The following is a 17588-nucleotide window of genomic DNA, read 5'->3' as shown; positions in this document are numbered from 1 at the left end:
ACAGCCCCCACGTTTTTTCCTTAAAAAACATTGGTCTAGGTATATGACTAATTTTCCAGTTTTTACAATATTTCAGAACAAATACAAACTAGAACTTGCTCAGCACTAAACACAAGTTCATAGCCTGCTCTGATCTCCCACAAGAGAGTTAATAACTTTGCCCCTGTTGAATAAAGCCGTATATGCTCCTTGAAGGCAGGGCCTTGTCACAGTGATTATTCCCCTTGATATGACTAACACAAAGCTAAAGAGTTACTTCACCTACTAATTAGTAAGTAGCCCCCACTCCCTTTGGCCCTCTAGGAACTCTAATGAATGAATATCTCAGCAAATGAACAGTTCTTCAGGAGAATGACTCATAGATTCTTGCAGCAGAAATGCAAAAGGCCATTTACTCACCCACATCTTCAATACAGAAAATGTCAGCATATGTAACCAAAGGGAAATGTTTTTTGAGTATCTCAAAAGGAAACTCATATTATTAACCACAGACAGTTCGCTTTCTAAATGGAAGCACATAAAGTCCCCAAACAAACTTTTGTAACTGTGAAAGGATTTCTCTTCAGATGGTTGAGACTCTTCTGAAGTGTGAAATGAGCCAGATAATATTCAGCTCTTGTTTCTTCGTCACCAAATTCTCTTTTCATGAATCCAATAAGTGTCTATTAAAATAAATAAACCCCCTAATGACTCAAGATAACCTAATCAAGAAAACTGAAATGGATAAAAGCCTGACTATAAGGAAGGCTTGTCAAGGGCTTCAATGAATCCCTACAAGGAGGTTATCTAAACCTGAAAAAAGATTTGTGCTGGCTGTTTGGTTAAAGTTCAAAGTTAATTATTTTATACTTTAAATGTGGTAAGCACAGAAGATCTGCTTCTTTACTTTTCAAAACTGTATACTAAATTCTAAACTGTATTTTTACAGGGATCAATTTTTAGCTATGTCTGGGTTATCTTATGCATGTCACTGACATTTCTATGGATATGTCTGTAAAGATTGAGTCTGTACTTGAGAGTAATGAAAATTTTATTTCAGAACAGCCCTTTAAACCTCTGCTGGGCTCAAGTCAAGGGGGGATTACACAAAATTTTGTTGCCCTCCTTAGCATACATGGAATATACATAGCTATTTAATAGTATGGAGACTTGGTACACCTTTACACATACAAATATGTACAAACACACATACATGCATACATGGGTACATGCACCTGAAAAAGCCATTTGTGTTTGTCAAAAGAGAAGAATGAATTTAGAATCCTGGACTTCTTCACTTCAACAGCAGAAAGATATTAACAGCAAAATGCACTAGGCTAAAATATCAAACTGAAAACAATCCTGGACTTCTTCACTTCAACAGCAGAAAGATATTAACAGCAAAATGTACTAGGCTAAAATATCAAACTGAAAACAACCAAAATGCTTCCAGTGCCTCCCTTCAGGTCCAAATGCCAGCATACCTGTGACATATCACTGTATATTGCAAACTTCCTCAAGAACTTATCATAATGGGTGGGTGGTGGGGGTGGGGGTGGTGTGGGTGGGGTAGCGGTTGGGAAACCAGACAGGGCAGACAACCAGGAGTAAGACTTTTTTTAAAGATCAGGGTGGAACTAGAATGAGGTGAGCAAGCGACTAGGGCATGAAATGTAAACAATATGGCTTGACAAGTGTGTGCCTTCTTACATCTTGCACCCTAGGCAGCTAGCCTGCCTTACCCTAGTCTTGGCCCTGTGAAAAGAAGAAGATTAGTCTCAACAGCAAAGTGGTAGCAACCATTCGTAGATACCAACATTCTCCCACTGTAAGAACCACAGTTTAACTCGATGTCCTCTTCCCCAATGGGCTGGGGAGAAATCAGAGAGAAGGCTTTAATATGGCAACCTAATTTACTTCAAAGACGCATGCAAGTTTCCAAAATTACCAAGTCAGGAACAGGAAAAATAATGAACTCAAAGGTTTCTGCAGAGGATAAAATGAACTTAAAATGACTTTAAAACTTTAGTGATAAGTTAAAAGTATTTGACATTTTAAGAACTGCATATGTAGTCTGATTAATCTTCATTATCATCATTATTATTGATTGTCTAAGGACTCCTATAAAGACTAATTTTAAGGCATGAAACATTAACATAATTAATTGTGAGAGTGGTAAAAAGAACTCAATTCTTGATCATGAGGTTGATATTAAAACTGAGATCTTATGGGAATGTCTGAGGAGATTCCTTCACTAGAATCGGATTTCTTGAGATTATACCAAAAGAAAAAAGAGGGGAGACTGGAGGGCTCAACTTGACGCTCACGCATCAAATCACTATGTTCACACGACTTAGTTTGGCATTTGGGAATCTGAGAAATTTCTTCACTAGGCATAATAATATTTTTCAAATGGTATTTTTAGAGTACATATATTAAACTTTTTTGAATTTGAATTTGGAACACCATCCCTAAATTTTAGTATATTTCGCCCAGTTGACAAGAGTGGAAACTGGTCCATGATAGGCTCTCAGAATGATTGTGTTCTGAAGAAACCTACCTGACAGCTACTCAGTCAAGGCTGTACACCTCATTTTTGCCTACCTTACATGTTGAATATAAATGGCAAAAGCAAAATCATTAGCAGTGAGACAGACCACCAACTCATTTTACACAGGGTATCCTATGGCCTATAGTTTCTGTTAGTCTTTATACCAGAGAGCTCAGGGCAGCAATATGTCTACTTCCAGTGCCCTAAGTTATCCCAGCCCCAATAAAGGTATCCTCAAAATGGAAACTTAATAATATAAGATCAACATTAAAGCATTTTTTGTGCAAAATGGCAAAACTTTGATCTTTGTGCAACATTTTTTAAAGGCTAGGAAACTAAATAATGAGACAAGATAATATTTTATATTTTGTAAATTTACTCTTCCACATAAAAAAGTTGTCCTAAAAAATTATAGTTTTAACTTGTCTTATAATTATGTGTTACACAGTTATAATATCAATTAGGACATAAATATACACTCCCATGCAAATATACACATCGAAAGAAAAGATTAAAAAATGTTAATAGTAACTATGTCTGGGTCATGAAATCATGGGTGATCCACGTTTTTACTTTCATATTCTTCGTCACTTTCTGAATTTTTTAAAATGAGGCTGTTAAATTACTTACGTAATCACAAAATATAAGTTATTTCTTTAAAAAATGTATAAATATGTACCTGAGACATTTTAAGAGACACAAAAACAAAAATTAATTACTTCTTTCCTTTATTTTTCTTTTATATAAAAAGAATCTTCCACAGAGACCTACATGTTTTAAATTATTTAGCCTGTCAAGCAAATTAGACCACCTATAAGGAGAGATTTAAAGAAAAAAACAATGTTCATAAAATCTGCACTTGTAAACTGCATCTAAAACATAAGTACACTCTCAGGAATACAATTTGTTAAGTAGTTGAGAACTTGAAACTTTTTTTTTTTTTGTAGAAACATAGTGATAAGGCATAAAGGTCAGTACACAAAATCCACTTAATCCTAATGTACATGAAGCATAGAACATACTGAAACCCAATCACCATGTAGGTCATAGTTTCTATGGGGAAAATGATTGTAGAATTGTGTATTACAAGCCAGAAATCCATCCTTTTAGCTACAACAGGATCACAATTATGCCTCCCATTCTAAAGTGTGTAGTAGGAAGAAAAACTCTCTCTCTCATTCCCGACTTTAGTGGCAGCTCCTGCAGCTAGTGGACCTGCAAGGGCATAGGTAGCATGGAGGATTGACAGAGGTCTTTAAACCTTTGTAAAGATGAGGACAGATCCCCCTGGGTCCCTGTTGGTTCCAAAATCACCCTTTTTCTTTTATCCCAGCAGGCTCTGGGGCTGCCCCCTTTCATTATCACCATCTGGGATTTACAACCAGGCCGTCTTTTTCCCCTTGTCTGTATGGAACAGAACAGGGTGTATCAGTTTCTCTCCACCTTCCTGATACAAAAAGCAAGTCCACAGCCCTTCTGAAGTTTTTGTTCATTGGTTTATCTTTTTAATGGAGGGAAGGGAAAACAGAGATTAAAAATAAGCCCCTTTCCATTTCTCTCCCTACTCTATTTTTACCCAAACCTAGTAGGAAAAAAAAAAAACAATCACATATGTAGTGTTGGGTCTTTGGGTATACAAATAATAATAATAAATAATAAAGATTAACTCTCCTCTCAAAGAAAAAAAAAAAGTCAGATGATCCTTAGCATTCTATGAGCTAACCTATCATAGCCCATAAAAGGGAGAAGACAGAAGGATATGAGAAGAAAAAAACAATCAGTGTCTGGGAAATGGGGTAATTGATGTCAAGGGAGAGAAATGTGGCTGAGGATGTTGTCAAAGTACACAACCGTCCCCGGAGAACCACAGAAGATGTGCCCACAGGTTACTATGTTTTCTCTCCTCTAGATTTCTACATCCCAGATCACAGGTGATTGGGTAAAATTGGGAAGAAAGGGGCAAAGCGGCCTTACAGAATCTGCAGAAGAGGGCCAGCAAGATTAGCAGAAGCTTTTGAGGAACAAGGCATTCCTGTGGCCACACAGACTGAATGTGGGGCATTCGCTCCCTGGTGGCCCTTTGTATGTGAGGGTCAGACTGGAGTTATACAGAAAACACTCCATATGCCTTTACATTATGGCTTCTACTAAGAACCCCTAACTCCTAATTCACAGAGAATTACCACTGTCATTCTATTCCACGATCTGAGTATTCTGCAGACAGAAAAGGAAGGTAATCCTCAGAATTCACGCACAGAAAATTATTTTAAACCACTAAACTGGTCCTAAATAGAAAATGAAGGTAAAGTACAAGGTAAAATGCGCATAAACATGTCTTTCCCTCTGGTCTTATCCTTCTTGGACTCCTTTCCCATGAAGAAAGGGGCAAAGGCCTGATAGGAGATACCTAATGGAAGTGGATGATGGACTGGCCTAGCAATCACCAAGGGACTAGCGCTGAGCTGCAGGAGGTGGTCTGGGACCCTACACATGCATCCTCATGTGACCCATGCACTAGGGAAACATATACACACACTTCCCAGTAATGGATTTTCACAATGAACCAGTTTGCCACCCTTTCAACTCCTTTTCTGAACCCCTCTCCTTGCATTGTATCTGGTTCCTACCTAAACACTTACAGCCCTCAAGGACCCTCTTAGCCCACCATTCCTACTCTAAAACTTTCCTCCCTCTTCCTATTCCCCATTCAAGGCTTCCCTAACACACAGGGCAGTGTTAGAAATTATTCTTAACAGCTGATTACAGCAATTAACACCAAGGAGTGTTAATGGAGGGGTCATAGAAATTTCAAATGGAAGGAGAAGGTTGCTATGCATATTTGAACTCGGCCTTCAGGGATTCAAGGCAACTCCAGTTCACAAGAGTATCTAACTGTTTCCCTAATTTCACCTTCAGGAGAAGGGAAAGCCCTTGCATTTGGCTATTCAGTCACTGCAAGAACTTAAGACCCTCCAAAGAAAAACAAAAGAAGGAGGGAAGAAAATGCAAGAGAAGAGAAAAATCTTTGTTCCTCTCAGTCCTCACAATACAATGGAGTGGGTGTGGCCACTCCCCACTGCAGCTTGGAGAGGTTAAGTCCCATGATTAGTCATGACTAAGAGAGATACATAAGTCTATAAGGTGTATATATATGACTAAGATATATATATCCATAAGGTGTATGTATGTGTATGTATATGTACAGACATATATATACATGTATATGTATGTACATATATGTCTACGTATATACATGTATATGTATGTACATATATATCTACGTATATACATACATATGTCTGTATACACATAGATACACCTTATGGATGTATATATATCTCAGTCTCATATATACACCTTATAGATTTATATATGTATACACATACATGTATATATATATACACACATACACACACACGTACCCACATGTACACACACATAGATACACCTTATGGATAGCCACCAAATATATATGCCATGTACCAAATCATGCAATTGATTTCACTAAATGTACTTTTTATGAAATGAATACTGATACTTATAAAATGAATATCTTTTGTTAAATGGCCTTTGAAACTACCAGTTAAATTCATTTTGTTTGGCAGTATCATTTAAAAAAAAAACATAATAAACATTATGCCTGAATTGCCTATCTAGTCAGCTATTTACCATAAGGCTCCCCACTCATAAATGAAAATGAGATCACCGTCCCAGTGAAAAAAGAACAACCTCAAAGCCTCTTATCCTCACTTAAGCTCAATCTTACCTTCAGCATATTAATTCCCAGAACTATGTTCTCCTCCAAATTCTACGAAATCAGGGCTACTGATTTCTTCAGGAGACATCAAAAATTTGGAGAGCTAAGCTTCTGCCAATTGGCAAAAGCAGCTTTCAATCAGCTACCTGAATTATTTTGGGAGGCTGGAGGCATCACTATTTCCAAAAGCCATACTGCTACATCAACAGGAAGATTACAGGCATTTGGAATCAAGTTCTTGACTGTGGTCTTCAGTTTTTCTTGAAAGCTGCTTATAAAAGAAGGACTGTGTGAAACTTTGATATTTACATCAAGTCACAACTAAGGGGCAGGTTTGCAAAATCAATTGTGCAGCTTTTATACTCACTGCACATTTACCACATATGTCCTTTATTACACAGTGGAAAACCATTAAATGCACAGTAGTTTTGCCAAGTGGCATTATGCATTTAACAGCTTTATTCGTTTAACAGCTCCAACTCTCATTATATTTTGCCATGTGGTACATGGGATTTTATGCATTTAACAGTTTAAGAAGGCTCTATGGTATTTTCTTTTCATGTATTTCATACTATGGTTGGACATCATGTCTTAGCAAACTGTATTTCACTGATTTCATGGATGAGAGAAAGTCAGAGTAATCTGGAAAAATTACTACACTGAAATTGAAAAGGGAAACAAACATTTTAATCCCTTTCCAAGTTCCTTGATATTCTACTCCCCTCCTTTTATCAACATCTGAAAATAACCTACATCAGGTTAAAACTGCAGGTAAAAACGGCTAACCCTGTACTCTATAATTAATCTAAATATAACATTTAACTATAGTTTGAATTTTTCAGTTTTAAAAACTTAATTTTTATTTATTTTTATTTTATTTTAACCTTCTTGCTTAATAGAAATACAATACTCAGTCACTTCCTTTCTTTATAGCACACAACAGAAGATTTGTTAGGGAGATGATCGACCATTCAATTATTTACATATGTAGGGATGAAAACATTTGTCATACAAGGACACAGAGGAAATCAAGCTCAGAATCAAAGGACTCTCAAAATTATGCTTTAACTAACTTTTGTTTCCACTACTCTGCATTAGGTGTTTGCCCTAGGTATAAATAAGTAAGCATGCACCTCAAACCTAGGATTCTAGGTTTGGGCAGAAGTTGTGCCTTTAAATGAAGAATTGAAGCAGATAGTAGATCCCATCAACTGTTGCTGCTTTCAGAAATAAAAAACTTAAGCATCTGTCTGCTCTTTTCCCCAGAGCATTACATTCTCCACAATCCCAGAACTCTGAAAAATTTTACTGGTTAAGCTTCTGTGTTTTTCTGTTAAAAGATTTTAGCACTTACTCTGCACTCCCCAACGTGTGTTTTCTCCTGAAAAAAACAACTGTATTCTGTACATAAAAGAAACACCTGACATCAAAATGTGTCTCTGGGGCTGGGGAAAAGTGGTTATTATAACAGAGTCAGCCATTCCCCTTGTGGGAACAGGAAAGGTGATGAGACTTGTCTAAAACTTGGTCTCAGAAAGGTGCTGTTACATACATTCTAAGTTTTGTTCATATATATGTATATATATATACATATATATAAAGGGAGAGAAACAAAAGGGTACACTGCAGTGTTTAGAATAAGGAGAGAAATCATTCGAGGTTCATTTTTTTTAAATCTTTAAAAGAAAAACGATCGGGTTTTGGCTTCATCTCTATTTTGAACTCCAATGGGAATAAAAGCAAACTAGAGTAAAAGGCACAACATGACAGGTTTCTTGGGGGTTATTATTGTTATTATTATTATAGGAACAGATGTATTTTTATTGGTGGAGGAAGGAGAAGGATCTAATTCCAGCCCTCGATTTTGCTCTTTTAAAAACCACTCACCTGACTTTTATTTGCAGCCACTTTGGCAAACAGGGCTTGAGACACCTTGGCCCTTTTCATCTCCTGTTGGATCTCGTCATAAATGGCAGCTGTGATGTTGACGTTGGCGCCGTCCACCTTAATAGGGAGGTCTGTTGTCGGTGTCGAGGTTTTGGCCTACCAAGAGACCATGAAAATAATAATTTAAAAAGTGCTGCATTCAGCCCAGCCATCTGTGCAGAAATTATCAAAGGATTTCAGTCAGCTGATGCCAAACTGCATTAGCTACAGAGGGACACTTCCTGTCCATTATTCTAATCAGGTTAATTGTGATTGGAAATAATTGCAGTGCATTCCTATAGGACATGCAGAATCCTGTCAACCCTGTTCTCTCACAGTATCCCAGATGAAGGTTCACAGGTAGGATGGCTCTCCTAGACACCAAACTATAAGCAACCATCTAACTACAAAACAAACATGCAGAACACACACACAGTTAACCTTTTCTTTCTAAAAATGGCACACCTTGGAAGAAGAGCCAATTCTTTCAGAAAAAAAAAATGAGTAAATGCGTAGAGGTCTCTAAATAATAAATTATTACTCAATTTAATGCACTCCCGAGTCTCTCTTATTCTTTATTAAAGCTTTACGTATGTCATTCGAGTATGTATGGTTTCCCATCATTATCATCATTATGCTACCCAGACAGTCACCTAATTTCACCTAGGAAATCAGTGGAAATGAAACAAAATTTCATTTCATAAAACTAGGCTTCAGAATGCCTTTGATGTGCCGTTTTCATTTTCTTAAACTCATATTGTGGTTTTATGTATTCTGCAGTGCTCGTTTTAATTGAATGATTTCCCATCAGCTTCAGAGACAAATGAAGGACAATATAGAAGATGTCTATACTTCTTGGGGTTAGGATAACCCTAAAATGTCTGAATCTACTTAATCCAAAAGACGGTCATAACATTCACTTGGTGGGAGCCCTAGAATGCATTGCTGGTGTCTAATAGAGAAGGCTGAGACATTTTCTTAGGACCTCTGGCAGCAAGATTTCAGGAAAAGACATCTTTGATCCTTGTGCACTACCAGCTGAATTGGCCTAACCTGGGTTTTTTCTCTTTGTCCCCATTCACCCTAGAATCTCAAACCAACAGAGTTATCTCCCAATCACAAGTTTCCCTGTGCGGATGCCCTGAGCTGTTCTCTACTGGATCCAGCAGTATGCAGGTCCACAGAAAGATGTAACAGGCAGTGTGGACTCTGTGACAAATGCTGTCTAGCGGCAGAACTTATGACCCTACGTTTCCATAAAGGCTTTGCTTTCTAACAGTGCTCAGTAACTTCTGCCATTTTTCTTCTACCTCCTCCTTCTCTCATACTATTTTCTAATTACTGCAAAGCAATAATTACTATAATTTATGGCGTGCTTTTTATGGGCCAGGTACTCCAGAAAGCATTTTAACTTTTGTTTTCACATTTAATTCTTTTAAGATTCCAATGAGTTAGATATTATTATTTTCATCTTACAAATGAAGAAACTGAAATAAAAGAGGCTCTTAACCTAGGACACCCAGCAGCCAGTGAAGGAACCATGATCTGAACGCAAGTCTCTCAGGCTCGAAAACATGGGCTCAGGACACTGCACTACACACTGCCTCCAAAATCTTCAATTTATGCCAGGTGCTGTTGCAAGAATTTTCTTGCCAGCTTGGGACTTTCCCATTAAAAATCCAATTATCTGTAATTTTTTAAAATAAACTCTTTGTTCTGCTCAAAATTTCTAGTTAACCCACAGTGCTTTCCCTCTTAAGGCAATGTTTTAGCATAGCATGTATACTCTTTCTCAATTCAGTTTTCTTAATTTGCCTCACTGACTATTTCATCCTACCTGACTGGTCAAGTCTTCTCTCGAACCATGAGGGCTAAGACGAAACCCCTCAGCCATGTGCCCTTACACAAGTTACTGAATCCATCTAAACCTCAGTTCCCTCATCTGTAAAATGGGCATAATACCATAAAATGGTGACAACTGAATTCATGCCAAATGTTCACAATACCTAATACACGGTAAGCGTTTTAAAAAATGATCATTCTTATCTTAGTATTGTTTTGTCATTATTAAGTACACCAAGGAATGCTGGCCAGCTGAAGAAATAAAAAGAGACTGGAGGTATAATTTCAAATTTCAAATTTCTTCAATTTGTTTTTCAGCTGCTAATAAAGTATAGAGGGGGTCCAGAAAATAATCTCCCTGCATCAGTGTCAAGCTGCCTGTGTGCACTAAATTGTTGACTCCAACTAAAAGGCTGAGTCAGTGAGTACTCCTCTAATACTTGTTCTCACAATAAAATCTGTACTGTACTACGATCTTTACTGTTGAGATATGCCTGTAAAGAATTTTAAGTCAGTAATCATGAAGTGTTTTAAAAGACTTTAATATACTCTCCTATCTCAATCTTTACCGAAGAGAAAAAGAAGACAATTCTAGAGAATGTACAAATGCAATGCCATGACTGTATTCTCAAAAACATGTTTAAATATTTATTTTCAAAAATATCAAAACTGTGAAATTAAATAAAAGATTTCCCTGCTACACCTATCCCTAAAGGGCATCTTTATGAATTTTCTAGATGGCATTCTGGTCAAAATAAGCAAAATACTGACCCTAACTGTGTGGCCTTGTAAGTCGGTCTGGCACTGAAAGCTATTAGGTCTTTGAAGAGGTGCCTACGATATATAATCTTGTTAGGAAAATAGTATAAAAGAGCTGAAAACAAACACACAGACCTGTGTTAATTTCTAACAAGTAGAAGTAACTTTCTAAGAAGAGCTGCCTTGTCAAACGGCCATGAAGTATGGCTGGTCTCTTCTATAATGGTTTAATGGGCTTCAAAAGTGGCAAAAATATTGATGAATTTAGCAGAAGTAAATATTAGTGCACATTAACAACTTGCCCAACTTACTAGCTCAGTATGTATGTCCCCAGATTTTTTTTTAAATAAATAAAAATGCTTGGTTATACTCATCCAAAGTAAGCAGTCAAGAGACTTATTTTTGGTTCAAACAGTAACTAAAACTCATAATTCACTAAAGACTGAAGTGTAAGTAACACAATTTGGCAGTGCATGATAGAAAGTAATCTTCAATTAAAAGTTTATTGCAGAGTACAAAAATATAAAAAGAGTTAAAATGTGTGAAAAAATGGATATACTTGAAAAAGCTCAAATATTTCTACTAGAATACAATTCTGCTTCTATGCTTAATTAGTTCCTTAGAATTTATCAGAAAACGCAAAACCAAAGCTATAATATCTAAGCAAAACAACTTTCGGTTTTGAACCGCCCATTTTTCAGATTTGTATAAATTAGGTTGGGCACGGTGGCTCATGCCTGTAATCCCAGCACTTTGCAAGGCCGAGGTGGGCGGATTACTTGAGGTCAGGAGTTCGAGACCAGCATGGCCAACATGGTGAAACCCCACCTCTACTAAAAATACAAAAAATTACCCTGGTGTGGTGGCATGTGCCTGTAATCCCAGCTACTCAGGAGGCCGAGGCAGGAGAATCACTTGAACCTGAGAAGCAGAGGTTGCAGTAAGCCATGATCACACCACTACACTCCAGCCTGGACAACAAAATGAGACTCCTTCTCAAAAACAAACAAAAAAAATTTATACCCATTAAATATTGGTTTTGAGAATTAGCACTCAGACAGAACCTGCAACTATCGTAGCAACAGTGAATGGACTGGCCTTATCATAAATCTATCGAGTAGTAAAAGTTTAGGGGAAATAGCGGATAGGCCAGAAATGAGTGGGCTTGGATGTGAACTAGAAATGACCCCTGACTGCCTTGAGACCTTGACCCTTGAGTCAGGAGTCTTGAAGCACACATTACTAGATGTATACACTTGCATGAGGGCCTAAGAAAGGAATACTTTTCAAGTGTGTGGAGAGGAAGAATGGAAGTCACCAAATTCTGTGGGGAGATCATCCTAGGATGGAAAATAATTAAGGCCTACCTTTCCACCATCATTTTCTAAAGGATCATTGAGTGACATCTCAGTCATTCTGATCTAGACACTGCATATGTATGCTTCCACTGCAAGTGTTCCTCCATTTTGTCTTTTTCAGATTACATAAAACAGAGCTTAAACTACCCTCTGCCTCCTGCCCTCAGCCACCTCCACCCCATCCAGCCCAACCAAATAAACATACAATTTAAGGGAAAGCAGTGTGCTTGCTATGCAAACTCAGCTTCAACACAAATGCCCTAACTCCTTCTTTGGCAACTGAGCAGCTATGTATAAACATCCTAGAGCCCGCCCCTGTGCCCACTCCTACCTTCCTACCCCTCACCTACCACGTATGGAAGAATGGGACTTCCTAAAGGGACAGAAATACAGTATGGGATCATATATGGTCAGAAGTTCATATCCTCTGACCAACATGTTCAGCAGATTAAGAAATTGTTGAATTGGCCAGGCACGGTGGCTCACGCCTGTAATCCCAGCACTTTGGGAGACCAAGGCAAGTGGATCACCTGAGGTCAGGAGTTCGGGAAGAGCCTGGCCAACATGGTGAAACCCCATCTCTACTAAAAATACAAAAATTAGCTGGGCATGGTGGTGGGTGCCTCTAATGCCAGCTACTTGGGAGGCTGAGACAGGAGAATTGTTTGAACCCAGGAGGCGGAGGCTGCAGTAAGCCAAGATCATGTTACTGCACTCCAGCCTGTGTGACAGAGTGAGACTCCATCTCAAAAAAAATAAAAATAAAATAAAATAAGAAAAGAAAAAAGGGAAAGAAATCCTTGAATTATGTCTCTCAGTGTTTGAGGGAAAACACAGTAACTAGTGAATGCAAGATGTTTCCAAGACAAAGAGTGAAAAATACAGAAAGCAAGTTTCTCACCTGAGGGGTTCGGGAGGAGCTGGGACTGCTGGAGGCCGAAGAGACCATGCTCACATTGGGATTCATGCTCCGCTCCCTCTCATCCTGGTAGATGCGATCTCGCTCCACTTCTGGCAGATTGAGGAAATTCTGCATGGCCCTCAGGTTTACTAGAAGAGACTGAGAGGCTGTCCGAGGGTCTTCTTCCTTACGCAGAATCTCAGACAACAATCCCTGATTAAATGGGGGAAAAAAACAGATCAAGTCACATTTGCAGGTATATGTGTGTGGTTTCTGTCTTCCACTCCTCTCCTCCTTTGTTTGGTTTAACCAGCTCGCTGTGATGTCAAGAACCTCACACTAATTCCTTAGGGTTCTCCGATATGAAGGCAATGTGCTTGCCTTCCGGGGGATATGCATTATTTTAGGACTGTTCTATTCTGACACTTTATCATCACTGTAATAATCATCAGTGTACAGACATGCCAGCTAGCAAGGTAGGCACTCGGGAAGAATTGTGAAACTGCAATTACCACCAGGTGCCTCCTACAAGTATTTCAGGAACTGTTAGAACTCTCTCTGCTTGAAACTGGGAACACTTGGCAGTCCTGCTTAGCTTTACAAATCTGCCAAGTTTGGTAAATTTAGTTTCGACATTTAAACAGCATGGTAGATTTACATCAATTTTTTAAAAAATTGGCTGAATTTCTGTATGACCGGCCACTGTTTTCAATAGAGATATTTCTTATGCAAAAAAAAAAAAAAGACACAAAGCAAATGGCTAAATTGTGTTAACCCTCTGATAATTTCCCAATCTATACACATAATAGTTATCCTTACATATGTACAAAGGGCACCCAAATCTTTTATGAGATATCTTTATGCGGGAAACCCTAATCTCACCATTAAAGCAATGAAAATGAAGTCACCTCTGGCAAGGGGCTGAGCACACCGTAACAACAGTGTGCATGGAATGCCATGATAGGCCCAGATACTTTCTGAATGTGTGACTCATCCAAATAGAAAGATTTAAATAGGAAATTAGCGTTTTCATGTGCAGAGAATTCACAAAGAAAAGGAAAATGCTGCCAAGTCTAGAGAAAAGTAGTATGGACTCCAGAAAAGGGCTGGAGATCTAAGGTGGGACATGGTCATACTGGGGGTAAGTGCAGATCTATTTCCATTCTGCACACTTGTTGGATTATCACACAGAGACATCACTTCATATTCCCACCTAATATGTTGCTTCTCAGAGCAGTATAAGAACAGGGTTTAGGATTATCCCCCTGGGAAGAGCTGAGATGTTAATCCCGTATCTTAGAACAGATGGGGCAACTCAAATCATGAAAAGTCACTTCTTTAACTGTAGTAAAGTAAAACAGATGCCAAAGACGTTTCCACTCAGGTGAAAATTAATGCAAAGGAAACACTATCAGATTTCTAATATGTGGCTTAAATATGAAAACGCAATGGATGTAAGAGGAATATGCTATCTCTAGTTGTCCAAAAATCTTCAGGGAAAGGTAGGCAATGTTTTAAAATAAAGCAATGCATTATAATATAGTGAAGCAAATGCCAGTTATAGGAAGTGCATCACACAGCACTCCAAGGAAGCAATCACCACTCAGAACATCACATAGTCAATTTTACTACAAGGAACTTAAAAGTACTATGTCATCTGACAGTTTCACAATTTGGGTGTCATGTTACTTTGATTAGAGAAATTCTAAGTAATACTTGGTAGAAAAGCTACAGATCAGTGTCTTATGTGTGCATCTGTGTCTGTGTGCGTGCGTGCATGCATGCCCAAGAAGGGGACAAGGTAGGATGTATATGTAAAAATAACCAACTGGTACATGATTCTTAAAACAATCCAGATTTCTTGTCATGCTTTTAGAAGCAACGAGTGAGACACTTATCTTCCAGAAAATGTGATACAATCTAGGTATCGACTCTCTGAAATTAAAAGTCAGTTCTGCCTAAAGCTATCCTACTTTCCACTTGCACTAAGCAACCTGAAATATTCATAATGAATTTGTTTTGAAGATAAAAATCTTCAAATGAATATGCAGAGAAGCAAGAGCAAAGTGCATTTCAACTTTCAATACCAGTAAAAAACACTAAGATTGATATTTTTTGAGTTTTCTTTAATGATAAATTCTGCATATAAAGGATGAGTTGGTCTTTTTCCTCTCTCTACTATCTTCCTCTCCCTTTCACTCTCATAAATTTGGTATTTCAATAAATTTCAAATTACTAAAATTTGAAGGAGTTTTAGGGTCAACATGGATAAATTCTTTTAGTTATTATGATTATACTCAAGAGATCTCAAAGGCAAAGTTTATAAACTTATTCTTTCCCTGTGAAATTATTTTAACAAGTTGTGGAGTTTATTATGGGAAAGATTTTGGATACGAAATAGTGACATAACAAAACTATTGTTCTAATGGACCATGGCTCAAAATTATGTTTGTTCATTTTTAATCAATAAAAAAAATTTAAAAACGCAGAGTGTTTTAATTTGTTTCTTGTTTTCCATTTTGAAACTGTATAGCTTCTTCTACTACATTTTTTACATACTGGAAAACCTTACAGGGAAATTAATCCATCTCCAAGGAAAATTAATATGAAGTATCCTTGAGAATGACTGCTCATCCATTTCTGAGGTGAAAGAGACACAATATTTGTATTTTTAAAGGGTGGTGGAATATACTGTTTCCTCTGTTTCATTTGCCTAATTGAAGATAAAGTCTTAAATAAACAAGGTAGCCAGTGTCACCTACACATATTATCCCCAGAGAATCGGAACACTGTTTTAAATTATTTACTAAAACTCTCATCTGTGTAGCTATGGTCCCAAAGCAGATTCTTTTCACCTCAGACATTTTCAATAACAAGTGGCTCACTGGTGGGCACAAGACTTTTAGTTGTTTTGTTGAGTCTTTTTCACTTGAGTTATTTATGTGCTTTTAACTATTTACATTGGGATTTTTAAAAAATGTAGCGCAAATTCTGCATGCTTATAAATGGAAAGTGAGTCTATTTCGTTAGTTGAAAATCATCAGAGGAGAAAAAAATCAGAAGAAAATAGACAGCATAACTTTCATACACCACAAATCACCCCACCTAATTATCAAGATAAGTAAATGTTTATTATATTGAAACTGTCTTGAATAGAACATAAATTAATAATTTATCTCACATAAATATTTCTAAAGCCCTTGCCACTATGTCATCTGGCATTTTAATTATCAACCAGCCAAGCTGGTGGTGTCACTTGGACATTCCCATTATGCAGCCTGGGATACAGAAAATGTGGCACGGCACCTGGGCACTGAAAAAAAGATGCACTTTTATGAATAGAAAGGTCATGAATATTGAGAATGTGCAAATGGAGGGAAATTAATAAATTAACCAGGATATAGCTTATTAAACTTTCATATCAGTAATCATATTAAAATATATTGCAAGTATTGAGTAAAGTGATCATTAAGTATTTTCCTCATCGTAGGCAACAGAACCTTCTCCAGGGACACATTAAAACAATTCCCTCCACAGTGTTAGCCGAGATTATGTAAGACCAGGAAACATGTTGACTAAAAGGAGCAGAACAAACATCTGCACAAGGTAGAGAGATACTCTCCAAAATAATTCTTGGGTTACAAGTCAGTGGAAAAAGAAGGAAGTTGGCCTTTTCCATAGCCTAATTAACATTTGCAAGCTTCATATAATTTCCAGGACCACCAAAGAATACATGAGTTTGGCAAAATATTCATTAAAAGCAAAATAATTCATAGTATGAAATGAGCAATAACTTATTATAATGCCATCTAGCTTGCTCATAATTTAGCCTGCTTGCTACCTCTACAACAAAAGAAAGAATTGGGGCTAATTTTTTAATGAAAAATTAATGCCCTTATTTTTTTCTAGTATTTTAAAATATTTCTTTATAACAAATTAAATGACCTTACAGATTCTGAGTCTGTACTTTCTGTGTCAATGAGCTTTTGATTTCCATACTTCCTTAACAATTTATATAGTTTGTCCCAAATTGTTAGCATGTACAATATATGCTGATATTCAGAAAAGTCTGGGAAACGTTATCATGACTGGGTCTATAAAATCTACTTCCAAGTTTTTGCACTAGCCTTTGACATCTTGTCTGGGACAGGTGAGAAATTACCTTTGATGGGCCTTTAACCCTGGAAGAGAGCAATAAGAGAACTCACACCTGGGCCAGGTTTTAGGAATGCTGAGCCTGACATGCCACTCCTGACAGCAACAGTTAAAGTCATTACTGACTAGATTTTAACAGATGTCTGTTCTTTATGGCTCTCAGACCATACGGAACTCTCTAGGATTAGGCTATATCTCTCATGGATTACCTCAGGAGCCCCTAAATCCATTATCTCCCATTGATTATCTAGGGAACCCCCAAATTCAATATACATAGCCTCAAAAAAATAACAGATCAGTCTATTAATTCATTTCTTATTTATGATTGAATACAAAGTTCTGAGAGGGATGAAGAGATTT

General features: G+C 37.4%; 1 protein-coding gene across 3 annotated transcripts in view; it reads right to left on the bottom strand.

Annotated features, from left to right (window-relative positions):
• The window catches only part of SATB2 (SATB homeobox 2), a 190036-nt gene that overhangs the window by 46408 nt on the left and 126040 nt on the right, over positions 1 to 17588 (bottom strand). For all 3 annotated transcript variants that reach the window (XM_032755048.2, XM_058439896.1, XM_032755047.2), the window contains 2 exons: positions 13074 to 13286; positions 8175 to 8330 (listed from right to left, as the gene is read on the bottom strand). In XM_032755048.2, the coding sequence (XP_032610939.1) occupies positions 8175 to 8330; positions 13074 to 13286 (369 nt within the window). The remainder of the gene's footprint in view (positions 1 to 8174; positions 8331 to 13073; positions 13287 to 17588) is intronic.

The sequence above is a fragment of the Hylobates moloch genome, unplaced genomic scaffold (assembly GCF_009828535.3).
Source record: "Hylobates moloch isolate HMO894 unplaced genomic scaffold, HMol_V3 SCAFFOLD_1, whole genome shotgun sequence".
Lineage (NCBI taxonomy): Eukaryota > Metazoa > Chordata > Mammalia > Primates > Hylobatidae > Hylobates > Hylobates moloch.
This window is presented reverse-complemented; position numbering and strand designations above follow the sequence as displayed.